The sequence below is a fragment of the Pleurodeles waltl genome, chromosome 5 (genome assembly GCF_031143425.1).
Source record: "Pleurodeles waltl isolate 20211129_DDA chromosome 5, aPleWal1.hap1.20221129, whole genome shotgun sequence".
NCBI lineage: Eukaryota > Metazoa > Chordata > Amphibia > Caudata > Salamandridae > Pleurodeles > Pleurodeles waltl.
In genome coordinates this window covers 1,094,249,755-1,094,263,766 of record NC_090444.1, presented here as the reverse complement: position 1 = coordinate 1,094,263,766, position 14,012 = coordinate 1,094,249,755, and the positions used below count along the sequence as shown (strand labels likewise).

General features: G+C 43.1%; 1 protein-coding gene across 2 annotated transcripts in view; it reads right to left on the bottom strand.

The window, feature by feature from the left end:
• The window catches only part of ZDHHC14 (zinc finger DHHC-type palmitoyltransferase 14), a 435,812-nt gene extending 422,353 nt beyond the window's left edge, over window positions 1–13,459 (bottom strand). The window contains exon 1 of one of the 2 annotated variants that reach the window (XM_069235302.1): window positions 11,794–13,459. In XM_069235302.1, the coding sequence (XP_069091403.1) occupies window positions 11,794–12,050 (257 nt within the window). In that variant the 5' untranslated portion in view covers window positions 12,051–13,459. The remainder of the gene's footprint in view (window positions 1–11,793) is intronic. The other variant, XM_069235303.1, reaches the window with a different exon arrangement.
• Between the last annotated feature and the right edge of the window lie 553 nt (window positions 13,460–14,012).

Sequence of the window (14,012 nt, the reverse complement as noted above, 5' to 3'; positions counted from 1 at the left end):
ACAGACCCACTCAGAGACTCATACACACACTCACAGACCCAATGGGGTACTCACTCATAGACCCACTCAGACTTATGCATGCAGTCATAGACTCGGACACTCATACACGCACTCATAGACTCAGAGACTCATGCACCCACTCACACACCCAAAGACTCATGCACTCACTGACAGACCTACTGAGGTACTCATGCACACACTCACATACTGACTTAGAGACTCATGAATGCACTCATAGACTCAAAGATGCATGCACTCACTCACAGGCACCCCTTAATAAACTCATCAATGGAAGATTTTTTTATCCTTGAACATTTCACAACAATATATTATACACTGATACTTTGCAAACAATAAAATGACCTAGAAGACCCACCTGATACATATTACTGGCAAGAATCACCTTCCAACATATTTCCCACAATAATAAACACCTTACTAAATATTGCAAACATGTCTTTTCCTCCTTCACGCTGCTTTCTCCTCACTCTCAGCCCAGTTTTATGTGTGCCTTCAGTGTGCCTTTCTCTCCTTCTCACTTCTTTCCCCTCCCCCAGCCCTGTTTTGTGCAATCCATGCTCCTTGACCCGTTTTGTGCTGCCTGCCTTTCACTCCTCACTGCTTTATTCTTGCTCTCACCACCATTTTTCACAGCTTTCTCGTCGCTGTCAGTCCTATTTTGTGCATCCCTGCTGTGTGCCTTTTCCTCCTTGTCACAGCTTTTTGGAGACACTTTCTTGATCCACCGCATTATCATTACATTGCCAATAAACAAAGAAGTACTTCATAAGTGCCATGGAGTAGGCGGCAGGACCCAGCCATAGGCTCACCCTGAGGCTAACCCCCATTGCGCATGGCCAAAGGCCATGCATGGCATGGTATTGGGTGATTATAGTGTGTTGGCTGCAGGGGCTGGCTGCAGGTCAGACCCTGTGGCCATCCCCTGTTGAGCACGGCCAAAGGCAGTTGGATTAGCATAAAGTTATTAAACTTACTTTATATTTAAAAAACCTTAGAAATTTACTGAAAAAAACAAAGGTTACAGGGGTGTTATAGTTAGGTACTGAATTTAGTCGCACAAAACCATAGAAATTCAGCAGTTATACTTACCAGCCTCAACTATAACTTACAGCCTGCAATGCACTGCTTGTGACCTCACATATTACATCACTCATAACATGGTCAGTGACATCAATGATGACAGTACAACAAATAACACAATCAGTCACTCACCCACACAGTTACTCACACACCCACTCACTTAATCATATAGGGCCTGATTAACAAAGGTAAACTTAGACTTTTGGTCTAAGTTTAGACCAAAAGTTCAAGTTTATGTCTTTTTGGTATTCACAAAGGTAAGTTACGAGTAGTATTTTTACATCCACACTCAGGGTGGAATCTCAGCAATTGAGGCAGAATGTCTGCTCCAAGTGTGGAGATTCCACTCTGCACCCAGAGTGGAATCTCCACACTCGAGGTGGATCTCTGCCCCGAGTGCCAAGATCCTGCCGCAAGTGCGGATGCAAAGATACTACTCGTCACCTACCTTTGTGAAAAGTCATAAATGTAGATATTTGGTCTAAATTCAGACCAAAAGTCTAAGTTTATCTTTGTGAATCAGGCCCACAGATTTTAACACATATAGTCACTCTCCTATACAGTCACAGATAGAAGTACACATTCACCCATACATTCACAGACACACTCACTCATGCATAGTCACTGACACACCCAATATTTCACCCATACAGATACTGACACAGCCTCTAACTCACTCAGAGTCACTCACACAGTCACTCACTGAGCCATAAAAGCATTCAGTCAATCACACACCACTACAACTACTGAGAAAACCACTCACTAACACATAGAACTACTCACACATCCACTTGTTTACCCATACAGCTACACAGAAACTCACTCACTCAGTAAAACAGCTAATGACACAGTCAGTCACCCAACTATATAGCCACTCACACAACCTCTCACATACAAATGTAAACACACAAATATCCCCTCATTATAAATACTATCACTGATACGTAGCTCTGGAAGAGTACTAATTTAAATTATGCTATACCTTAGTGTGTATCTTTACCTCATGTAAACATTTTTTACACACTAACACAGGCTGGATGATGTCATCAGTATTTCATCAGAGATGTCATTAGTGATATCACTGACCATGTAATGAGTGATGTAATATGTGAGGTCATTAGCCGTGCATTGCGGGGGTGTATGTTATAGTTAGAGCTGGTAACTATAACTGTGAGTTTCTATGGTTTTGTGTGTGTAAATTCAGGGCCTCACCATAACATCCCAGTAACCTTTGTTTTTTTCAGTGAATTTCTAAAGTGTTTTTTATTCTACTTCTTAACTATAATGTCTCTGTGACTTTGTTTTTTTCTGAGAGAGAGAGAGGAAAAGAGAGTACTGAGTACATTAGGGGTCCAGTCCTCACATAATGATTGCATTTACTTTAAAGTACTTTAAAGACTGCAATTCTAATGTGTAAGCGCTGAAACTTTTACTCATACCCCCAGTATAAAATGTGCATCTATCCACTGGGTTTCGGTGGCTAGTACTAGACAATCATGTCATGGAAGCTGTGTACATGTGCATGCAAGTACTGGAAAAGGCTGTCAGCAAATGACTTCCTTTTAAACATTCCATTACACTCTAATTTGCATCAATACTACTTCCTCTATCTGTAGTCACTAGATGGTCCTGAAGCAGGTTTGATTAGTTTTTGCTTCCTGAAGCCCAACACAAGACTAGAAATACCCAAGCATCTGATGTGTACTTGCTGGTAAAGTACTGATACGGAACACAGCATCAGAGCAAAATGTGTGTTTTTTTCAAGAATGTGGAGAAAAGGAAATTAATTTATGAATTTGGATGAAGTGTGCCTTCATCACCACATCAACATGTGTTGCTGAAGATGAATGTCAACCAGGATGAAGCTCTGGGTGGACGCTCAGGGTGCTTGAACAGCATTGGACAAAGACGGTACCCCAAAGTGTCTGTTTCTGTTATCCAACTTGTCTTCTGGAAAGTTGAGTTTGGTTCTGCTGTCGTGAGTTCGAGCAGCATGTGTGAATAACTTTAAGGCAGTTAGGCAAAGCTTTCTGGCATCCTCTTTGTTTGTGTCATCACACATACGGCTGTGATCCATGCGTGTAGGTATGAAAATGCAGGACAAACTCATGTTTTATCTGAAGCAGCAAGGAGAGAAGAAATTTATGTTTGTGAGACAACCAACAGAAAAAGTCCTACTAAAAAAACGGGCCCAAAGTTGTCATGGAGAAATGAGCACACCTGAGAACTCAGTAAACAATTCTGAGCACTTCTTTTGTTGTTCTTCCAGGTAACTTGTAACCCACTTTTGTAAAAAGTGTAAAACGTTCTAGAAAGACCTGGCTGGATAGTATCTGTGAGAAGGTAAACAGAGACATCAGTGAAAATCACCTCAATGCCTCATTGGGTTTTTACAGCTTTGGCTGTAATTTTGTCTCTTCAGAAAACCCCGCTCCTCAGTTTATAATAACCAGCAGGGCAAAACATCGCCTGGACAGTCAAGTATTTTGGATAAATCAAAATCATCTATGAAGTCAATTATTCTTAAATGTTGTGAGCTATTGTACGAAACATGATCCTCTCATCAGTACAAGTGAGCAGCTGCCTGGTGTATGGGATGCTCAAAATCTACATTCTTGAGTGATTTAGTTAATGTGCTGGATGAAGAATGGTGACATGACTTGACAGATCTAATAGGAAATAATAATGAAGGCCCAGTCTGAGGGACTTTTAGTGCTAGTGTAGTGGCTATAAAATATTCATTGGAAGACAGTTAAGTTAGATGTTTTTGATTCAATTTCTATAAAGCATTCGCCAGGTTCTCAGAGGCAAATGTCTGAGCTCTCAAAAGTGCTGACCTACTTGTACAAAGGTTACCCTGCAATTAGTGATAGCATGTAGATTTGTACTGCAGGCAAAAACTAGTTCAGCATTCATCTTTATCTAGCAGGCACTGAACTTTCTTTAGGGTTATTAGATAGTGAGGAAAATCTTGCTTTCCATGCAGGATGTAGATGTGCTAAGCATGATGGAATTTCCAAACTGGGTGAATGGTAAGTGGTGGGAAAATTGTTTCAAGTGTGGCATTTACACAGTCCAGATCCAAGTTGAGATTTTTGGCTGAAAATTACTATAAAGCTGTAGATTTCAGCCTATAATCTGTGCCGCCTATTCAGGGGGTCCGCAACTGTTTAGAAATGTAATCATATTCACAGATTAATGAAGTACACATAATACTGTACACCGAGCCGCTTGGTGCTTACTCATGAATAGCGGCACCAAACTTCACCTAAATGCCAATGATACACAACTCCACTTGAAAGTCTCCTCTGTTTCAGAAAGCCAATGTCTCAAACACTCCTTGAACTTCATGCAGATATGGATGTCCAAGCCTACGTGAAGCTCAAACAAAATGAGACCAAATTCAGTTTATTTGCCAAGAGTAATAATCAAGTCATGGTACAAACCTTGCTCAATGACAAGAATCATGACAGCCTCTAGGACTCACCCAGGATGCCAACCTCACCCTCAAGGAACATGAATGAACATGAACAATGAACATGAACAGCTGAAAACAAATATTGCTTTTAACACAACAGAAATCCAATTATCGCCAAAAACATGGGGCAACTGGTAGAACAAGGAACAGAGGTCCGCAGTTGAAGGACTGTGCAGAAATTATGTACAGTCAAATGACAATTTTAATCAATTAAGCAATTAAAGACACAAAAATGGAAAGTGACTGAACAGACTACCAGGAGCAGGAGCAATGAGTGGGAGCAATCATGGTGGTAGTCATCAGACACTGCTCCTTTTTTGGCTAACAGGACTTCATTTCTCCTGCTCCTGGAGCCTAATTCAGTCCATCCTGACCTCTGCCTGCCTCATGGTGATCCCATACACAGGCACTCACAAACATCCCCATGAGAACAGCCCCTAGCTTCTACCACTCTTTTTGGAATGTGAGGCTTTTCTGATGATTTCTTTCTCCATGGATGTCTGCTTGGGAAATTATTATGCTGTCAGTGCCCTGCTAATATGGTCTCGGGTTCATTATGAATGTTGGAGTCATGATGATGATCCTGGTATTTATTGAGGGTTGAAACTTGGTTGACTGATTATACTGCAGACCCACTTTTGAATATATGATTTGTTATAATAGGAGGTGTTGTGTTTGTTATTTCGGCACACAAGATGAATTATGAGTCACTTATGAAGAATCACCCAGCACACTGTTCTGCACTGGAGCTCACTGCACAGCTTTTGTGACTAATTGTTTAATTGATTAAAATTGTAATTTGACTGTACATTATTTCTGCATATTCTTTGAACTAGGGAGTATGTTCCTTGTTCTTCCTCTAAAAACAAAGATGGCCTGGTACCAGCTCTCTTTTCTAAAGAAAAGCAAAATGTTTCTTTACAAAAGTGACTTCAGAAAAGCTGCCCATCCCTCATACTCTTGTGTCTGGATTGTGGTAATGTCTTACTCCATGGTCTACCAGGCCCCACACTAGCTATCCTTAGGGGCATCATACACGTTGAAGCACGTCTCTTGCATGGCATGTAGAAATATGATCACATCACTCATGGCCTGATGGAACTCCATTGGCTCCCCTTGCCGGCCCGCACCATCTTCAAAACCAACTGCATCATTTACAAAGCTATCGCAACCAGCACCCCTGCTTATCTTGTAAGCTCACCATCTCTGGTAGATCACAGCACACTCTCAGCCAGGACAACAGCAGACTACAGATTTAAAAGTGCAAAAAAGTAAAAGAAAAAAAAACAAAAACTGAAGACCTTTTTGCATCTGTGCACCTTAGGATCTTAACAACATTCCTGTATCCATGAGGACGGCACCAATGCTACTCCAATTTAGGAAAGAATTGAATGATGGCTCAACTCTTTAAAAAAAAACTACATCACAATTGATTAAACATCTACAACCCAGATTCCTCTCCACTTACTCCCTGACTTTATGATGGTCTTTATCTTTGTAGTGCTCCACTTCCTTTTGGTAAGGTTTGCGCTATAGAAATACATGTACGTAAATACGTACAAATATAGTACATAAAAAAACAAAATTATTTTTTTTTAAAATGTAAACGATCTGTAAATGTGAAAGAATTTGAAATTGTAAACTAAAAATAACGTTATTGCATTTAACATGATTCTCAGTTATCTAGTATAGTAGATTGGTGGCCTCAAATGAAGCACTGTTATGCACCGACCAAAAGAATGCATGTTTTTGGAGCAGAAAAGACAAAGTGATATGCAATATCTAGTATGTCACTTCTGCTTTAGAAACGAAAGTTTGAAAACCTCAAACCTTCCAAGTAAAATTAAAATGTTGATTTTTTTTATATTTTATTGTTTTTGAACAAAATAAAACAATTCTTAATGTGTATATTTGTTTAATATGTGCTTGTGTCTGTATTTTTGTGTATTGATTTGAGAATCATATCTTAGACCGGAGTCGCTGGCTTCCAGTAGTGATTCAGTGGGAGTTGAAAGAAGTCGAAAGGTCAAGAGCCGCTGCTATAACATATTATTAACCTATATATGGGGGCGGGGTTATTTCTGGGGGGGAGGGGAGGAGGGGGACAGAAACTAACCCATGATTACAATTACCCCAGAAAAGAAACTATGATTTCTCGTTTCCTCTGTAGAGTAGCCAATCGAGCTATTTTGTTCAGATACTTCGTGGATGCGCGACCTTACCCATCACTCTTTCCATCCATTAGACTGCTACCTCCTTACAGTGCCTCCGTGGCAACAGCAGTCTGGCCTGTTCTTGACCTTCGGCAACTACATTAAAGCAACACCGATTAAACCATTGATGCAAATGCAGCTGCAAACCTATTGCTATCCCTTCTTTCCCCTGCCGTAAACACCTTCAATGAGCAACGTTGCAACAAAGAGCAACGCAGACACTGTTCAGGTAACCACGTGAGCCAAAAATATTGCGCTTAACCACTGTAGATGCTTCACACAGACAGTAAAACTCGTTCCCTCGCTCAAACAATGCAATACAACTGCATTTTAATGTCAGCCAACAGATACCGGGCGTTGCCATGGTATCAAAAGGACAGAATACATTATGATACAAAAATATACCTTCAAGAAACAAACAACTTGGAGGAAAATTGATTTTGCACCTAAAGATTCGTGGATGTCATGCTGTGTGTGTGAAATTACCCTTATTAAAAAAACATGAAAAAGAAAAACAACTGACATAAAGGAACATTCAGAAGGATTGTGCATGTTTGCGTTGGAAAGCAGTTAAAATGTATGCCTTGCTAAAAACTAGATTTAAGACACGTCCCTTTTGCCGTTTCCTGCTGTGTTTTCTTTGCTAATATTCACATTTACTTGCCCGTTTGTAAAGGTTTTCCATCTACACTGCTTTTTGCCTCTGGGGATGGCTACCTACCCATCAGCAATAAACTGCCCAATGGCAGGCAGAGTTTGACACAGCTTCCTCTCCGCACAGACACATTCCAATGGCTGCTTGTCTAGTGAGACCGCGGGGCAGAATCAGACAAGGCAGCCGACTTAACACGCAGACAGCAAGCCACAGAAGAACACTTAGAACACACTAATGTGACCCGGCAGAGGCAATCATTTGGGGACACGTGTCTTTGCTTTTCAAAGGCCTCGGTCACAAATTCCTCGTGCTAATGCCAATATCATCGGCTGCGAGTTGCCATACTATTTGCCACATACATCTTCAGGACGAGCTTCAGCGGTAGGCCTGGGGGAAATTTTCATTTACGAGTCATTTTTTTTTGTTATTTTGTAAAGTTATATTACACACATTTTCAAAATTACATAAAATTTTCACATTACGAATTACATGTAACTTTTGCGTACAGGAGACTGGTTTACGGAGAAAATGCTTTGCCTAGACGCTTTGTTCTAGAACTAGACTTCTGTTGATATCCTGCAAGACGTTTTAAGATGAGGCTTGCTGTCACATAAAAAAGGTTGGCGAGATACACTCAAACAACATTTTGCGAAGAAAATGTCAATTGAAATTTTGCGAAATTTCATGGAAAATTTTACGGAATTTCACATACCCTTATCAGCAGCTTGCAATCGCATCTTCTGTCTACAGGGAGTGCAGAATTATTAGGCAAGTTGTATTTTTGAGGATTAATTTTATTATTGAACAACAACCATGTTCTCAATGAACCCAAAAAACTAATTAATATCAAAACTGAATATTTTTGGAAGTAGTTTTTAGTTTGTTTTTAGTTTTAGCTATGTTATGGGGATATCTGTGTGTGCAGGTGACTATCACTGTGCATAATTATTAGGCAACTTAACAAAAAAATATATATACCCATTTCAATTATTTATCATTACCAGTGAAACCAATATAACATCTCAACATTCACAAATATACATTTCTGACATTCAAAAACAAAACAAAAACAAATCAGTGACCAATATAGCCACCTTTCTTTGCAAGGACACTCAAAAGCCTGCCATCCATGGATTCTGTCAGTGTTTTGATCTGTTCACCATCAACATTGCGTGCAGCAGCAACCACAGCCTCCCAGACACTGTTCAGAGAGGTGTACTGTTTTCCCTCCTTGTAAATCTCACATTTGATGATGGACCACAGGTTCTCAATGGGGTTCAGATCAGGTGAACAAGGAGGCCATGTCATTAGATTTCCTTCTTTTATACCCTTTCTTGCCAGCCACGCTGTGGAGTACTTGGACGCGTGTGATGGAGCATTGTCCTGCATGAAAATCATGTTTTTCTTGAAGGATGCAGACTTCTTCCTGTACCACTGCTTGAAGAAGGTGTCTTCCAGGAACTGGCAGTAGGACTGGGAGTTGAGCTTGACTCCATCCTCAACCCGAAAAGGCCCCACAAGCTCATCTTTGATGATACCAGCCCAAACCAGTACTCCACCTCCACCTTGCTGGCGTCTGAGTCGGACTGGAGCTCTCTGCCCTTTACCAATCCAGCCACGGGCCCATCCATCTGGCCCATCAAGACTCACTCTCATTTCATCAGTCCATAAAACCTTAGTAAAATCAGTCTTGAGATATTTCTTGGCCCAGTCTTGACGTTTCAGCTTGTGTGTCTTGTTCAGTGGTGGTCGTCTTTCAGCCTTTCTTACCTTGGCCATGTCTCTGAGTATTGCACACCTTGTGCTTTTGGGCACTCCAGTGATGTTGCAGCTCTGAAATATGGCCAAACTGGTGGCAAGTGGCATCGTGGCAGCTGCACGCTTGACTTTTCTCAGTTCATGGGCAGTTATTTTGCGCCTTGGTTTTTCCACACGCTTCTTGCGACCCTGTTGACTATTTTGAATGAAACGCTTGATTGTTCGATGATCACGCTTCAGAAGCTTTGCAATTTTAAGAGTGCTGCATCCCTCTGCAAGATATCTCACTATTTTTGACTTTTCTGAGCCTGTCAAGTCCTTCTTTTGACCCATTTTGCCAAAGGAAAGGAAGTTGCCTAATAATTATGCACACCTGATATAGGGTATTGATGTCATTAGACCACACACCTTCTCATTACAGAGATGCACATCACCTAATATGCTTAATTGGTAGTAGGCTTTCGAGCCTATACAGCTTGGAGTAAGACAACATGCATAAAGAGGATGATGTGGTCAAAATACTCATTTGCCTAATAATTCTGCACTCCCTGTATTTTAGATTAACTTTTCTATTGGGTTTTCCAACCCATAGAATCATATAAATTGTAAGCCTGCTTACAACTCAAATAAAGCAAGTAAAAGGACAGGCCTGACAACTACCCAAAGAAAGAGCTCTTGCATGGCTCCTGACTCAAAGTGCAAGTTTCTGGCCGATCACTACACTGCCTAACTCAAGTAGCTGTTGAGGGCTATTCCAGTTGCTAAAGCCCCTGAACCTGAGTTGTGGCGAGGGCCTATAACGAAGGTGAGGGCGTATAACGAAGGTGAGGGCCTTTAACAACATGTATAAACAGAGGCAGGATGGCTATGAGGCTATTAGAACATTTAACCCACTAAGGGTAGATTGAGCTGAATAAAAAAGGGAAAAACAGAAAGACAAACATTGGAATGTTGGAGCAGAAGGCTTATACCAGTCATTATAAGCTCGGAACCACTCCTTTGACTTCAATGGAAGTATCAACATTCCGATGCTCTAATATAACCTTATTAAGGTCTGTTACAGCGTTAAAAGCCTGAGCTACAGCTGTGAAAGGCAAACATTAGAATGTTGGAGCTTCTGGCTTTTAGTATCCATCGGAAGCCCAAACCTACTCCATTGTCTTCAATTGGACCCTCCAAATTCCAGTATTCTAATACTTCATAAAAACACATTACCGTGAATAAGGTAAGCTGACCTAGTCAATTTTAAAGTACATTTCACACACACATGGGAAATATGCAGTTATGTGGGCAGAGACGATTGGGAAAAAGCAATCAAAATCTAAGTTACTCTACAAAGGACTGTGTTTGGTGTGAGCTACTCATTAGTCACTGGGTGGAATCGCAATGAAGAACTTAGACGCTTCTACACAATGTAAACAATATCAGCAACACAGCTTTCTTCCTGTTTCAATTACTGCATTAGGTTATCCACAACCTTGCTTCTGGCCATCCATCATCATACTAGAGCAACTACATTTCAAAACGTTTGTTCAAATGTAGTCACCCCAATAAGGATCATGTGTCAATTTCAGCAATCAAAAAAGAATCAGTATAGCTGTTTTGGGAGCAAATGTGTTGACTTGATATAATGAAGAAATAACAAACACCCAAGATTAGATACAGAAGTAATAGTATTGTATGTTAAAGCTCAAAGCACAATCTAAAAAACAACAAAAAAACGAATGCAACGAATGCCTAAAGGTGATGACAAAACTGGCAAGCTAAACCAGAAAAAAGCATGGAAAGTTGAAGAGATGAGAGAAAATTCTCCCAGAAAATCTACACCTCACCCAACTCATCTTCTGCCATTTAATAAATGTCATCTCAGACTCGAGCACACACAGATATGTGGCTACCAGTGCTAACAATTTGAAAATCAGTTGTGCATTCTGCGCTTCCAAACCCTTGCATAAGGGTAGACTGATGTTTTGTCCCACTCACCCTTATACACTTCCTTCTAAGGGGGCACCCAAATTGGAGCATAGGTCATGCAAGTAGTGCTCAATGTGAGACTCACCTGGACTATGTGTAGGGTTAAAGCACACCCACTACTGCCCACATTTGGAAATCAACGTTTTCTATTGCTATGTTCAGGACAAAGCAAACACGTGACCCATAGGAACCTAAGATGTTTCAGTGGATGGACAAATCTTATTCAGGTCACACATAATAGCTGCATTTTCCCAACAGGAGAAAGTGTAATTCAAGTTTACTCAGGTCTGGTTTGAACACAACCATGGCAGCGCTCCACTCACACACATTTAGCTAGAAGGGTTTCTATGCATTCTATGTTTCTGTATCAGAAGGTCAGGGAAGTGGTTGTTGTCTATTTTCTTGGGTGATTTGTAGGGTACATTCGTTATTTCATGCTTTATTTTTTGTGTGGTAAATTCTACTGCAACGAGGACACTTCAGGGCACAGCAAATCATTCACCATGCTTAGTGGTTGTAATTGATGAGACAGTTGGGTAGTGACCACATGAAGTAGCAAGCAAGCAATTGGTCATGAGACCTTAACAAACCAAACGAGGGACCACACGACTTACTCAAAGGCAAAGAAGAGCCCACTGGTGAGCAAGACAAGGAGCAGTGTGAGGTAGAAGACACCGGTCTGACGGGCCATCATGATCCTCCCGTTGCAGTAGAAGCGGTTCCTCCCTGGAAAGATCTGCCACTTCCTGCGGGGTGCCGGCGGCCTCCTGGCCTGGGGGGATTCCATGGGTGAGGAGGTCCGCGTGCTGATCTGGCTGTACTCGCAGTCTCTCATGGGCCCACCACCTCCCTCTCCAATGATCCTGGGCATGAGGGTTCAGCGATGCCAGGGCAGGGTCAGCAGCGGGACACAGAGGGCGTAGCACAGCAGGTCATCCAAGGCCAGGCCAGGGATCCCCAAGGCAGCTCCATGAAGAACTAGACGGCAACGAGTTTCCTGCCAAAAAACGACACACAGCCGCCAGGGTAGAACCCTATGTGCCAGGGAGCTTGACTATCTATTCCCAAAACTCCGGGCAACGCCACTCGCGCAGGGTGCTAAGAAAGCCTCGAGGAGGATTTAAAAACACAGAAATCCGCCTAGAAAATAAACTCCAAAAATAGTATTGTCGCTCTTCACCGGGAAGTAGAATGCCAAGCGCGAGCTGGCAGCAGCAGGAGTGTAAACAGCTTCTTCAAGAGGTCCTAAAAGGTGACGAGAGGTGCAGTAGTTTGTCAAATTTGAAGAGGAGGGACAAACAGTCGTCAACGGATTATTTATTTAAAAAAAAAAGGTTTAATAACAACACGTGCAACTGGTCTTGGTCTCTGCAACCCTCTGCAAGGCTGTCATTCGGGGCCACGGCTTCCTCATTCAAGACTTTCCTCAGGAGAGGTGGGGGCCCCCGTCAGGCAGGGGCGGCGGCCCCTGCGTCGGGCTCCCAGGGTGACCCACACATGCCGACGCGCCGGAGATCCTAGGAAACTCTCCGCAACCCAGGGACTAAGGGGCGGCGGCTCTGAGCGGCGACAAGGCGAACAGAAAGCGGCGGCGAAGAGATGGTGCCTGGGCAGCAGACGGGCAGCATCCTGCCCGCACACGGGGACCCAGGTTATTCAGGCTCCAGATTGCGTGGATAGGAGTGAGGTTATAGCGACAGCTCCTTGACACCACGTTCAGCCCGCACATGCAACAAGCAGCCCGGACGGAGGGTGATGCGGGCACCGCCAGCAGAGGGCAAGCGGGGCGCTTGCCTGCTGCAGCCGTGCACAGGGCCTATTGGGCACTGCCAGGCCACCCCGTTGCAACCGACTGCCTTGCCTGGATGCTCAGCTTCCGCTGCCGTGTAATCCGCGAGGATGAGCTGCGCTCTGTGCTTCCCCTGCCTGCCGCACTCAGTGCCCGTCAAGGAGGAGGGCGGGGGACGGGCGCGTCAGTGCCGGGGCGGCACGGGATGGCTGGGCGGGAGGGAGTGCCTGCGGCTCAGCCAAGCCACGGGACTTGTAGTTCGGCCGCTCTTTGAGAACGCCTGAGGGAGCCCAGTTGGAGGACGATGCGCTTCGAAGTCATGGGAGAGAGGCTTTAGAGAAGACCGGCCTTTAATTCTGCCAACAACCCGTCACTAGCAGCAGCCAACATCAAACTGTGGAACCTGACTGCCACGAGGAGGAGGTGCTGACTGACTGGCACTGGAGAGTCACTGTTCCACTGTTACTCGCTGTGCTTGCGGCTACGCGTGTAAACGTTTGTGGACACAGCTGCCTTACAAAGTATTTCCTAGTTTTTGAAAGAGTTCTTAAGTGTTCGGTCAATAATGAGGCGGGCACGGTAAGTGTGTTGGTATGCACTAAAAGGACCCCGCCCGTTTTCCAAGCTGTGCATTTGTGCTTCATCTGACCCATACCACAGACATACCTACTACCGCTCAACTGAGGGAAGACACTTTACCTCCCTATCCCTGGGTGTCGTCCCCTGAGGGACAACACTACATTCGTCCTTTACCTTGAGGTTGAACAAGGAACGTAAGATAAACAACAACCACCAACATAAAGACAGTTTGGGTGAACAAACCATGATCGCTAGGTGACTCTTGTCCTTGAAGGGCGCTATATGACTAGCACACACGACTAGCACCTTCTTTGCGTAGCCCTCATTCATTCAGTCAGTCAGGAAGTCAGCATAACGCATAACGCCTGGCTCGGCTAGAATTGAGATTTTCCTAGCCTTGGTGTCCAAAAGACTAGATTTTATTAAAGACACAGAGGCGAGTATTATGCAGTCTTTTCTTGCTTT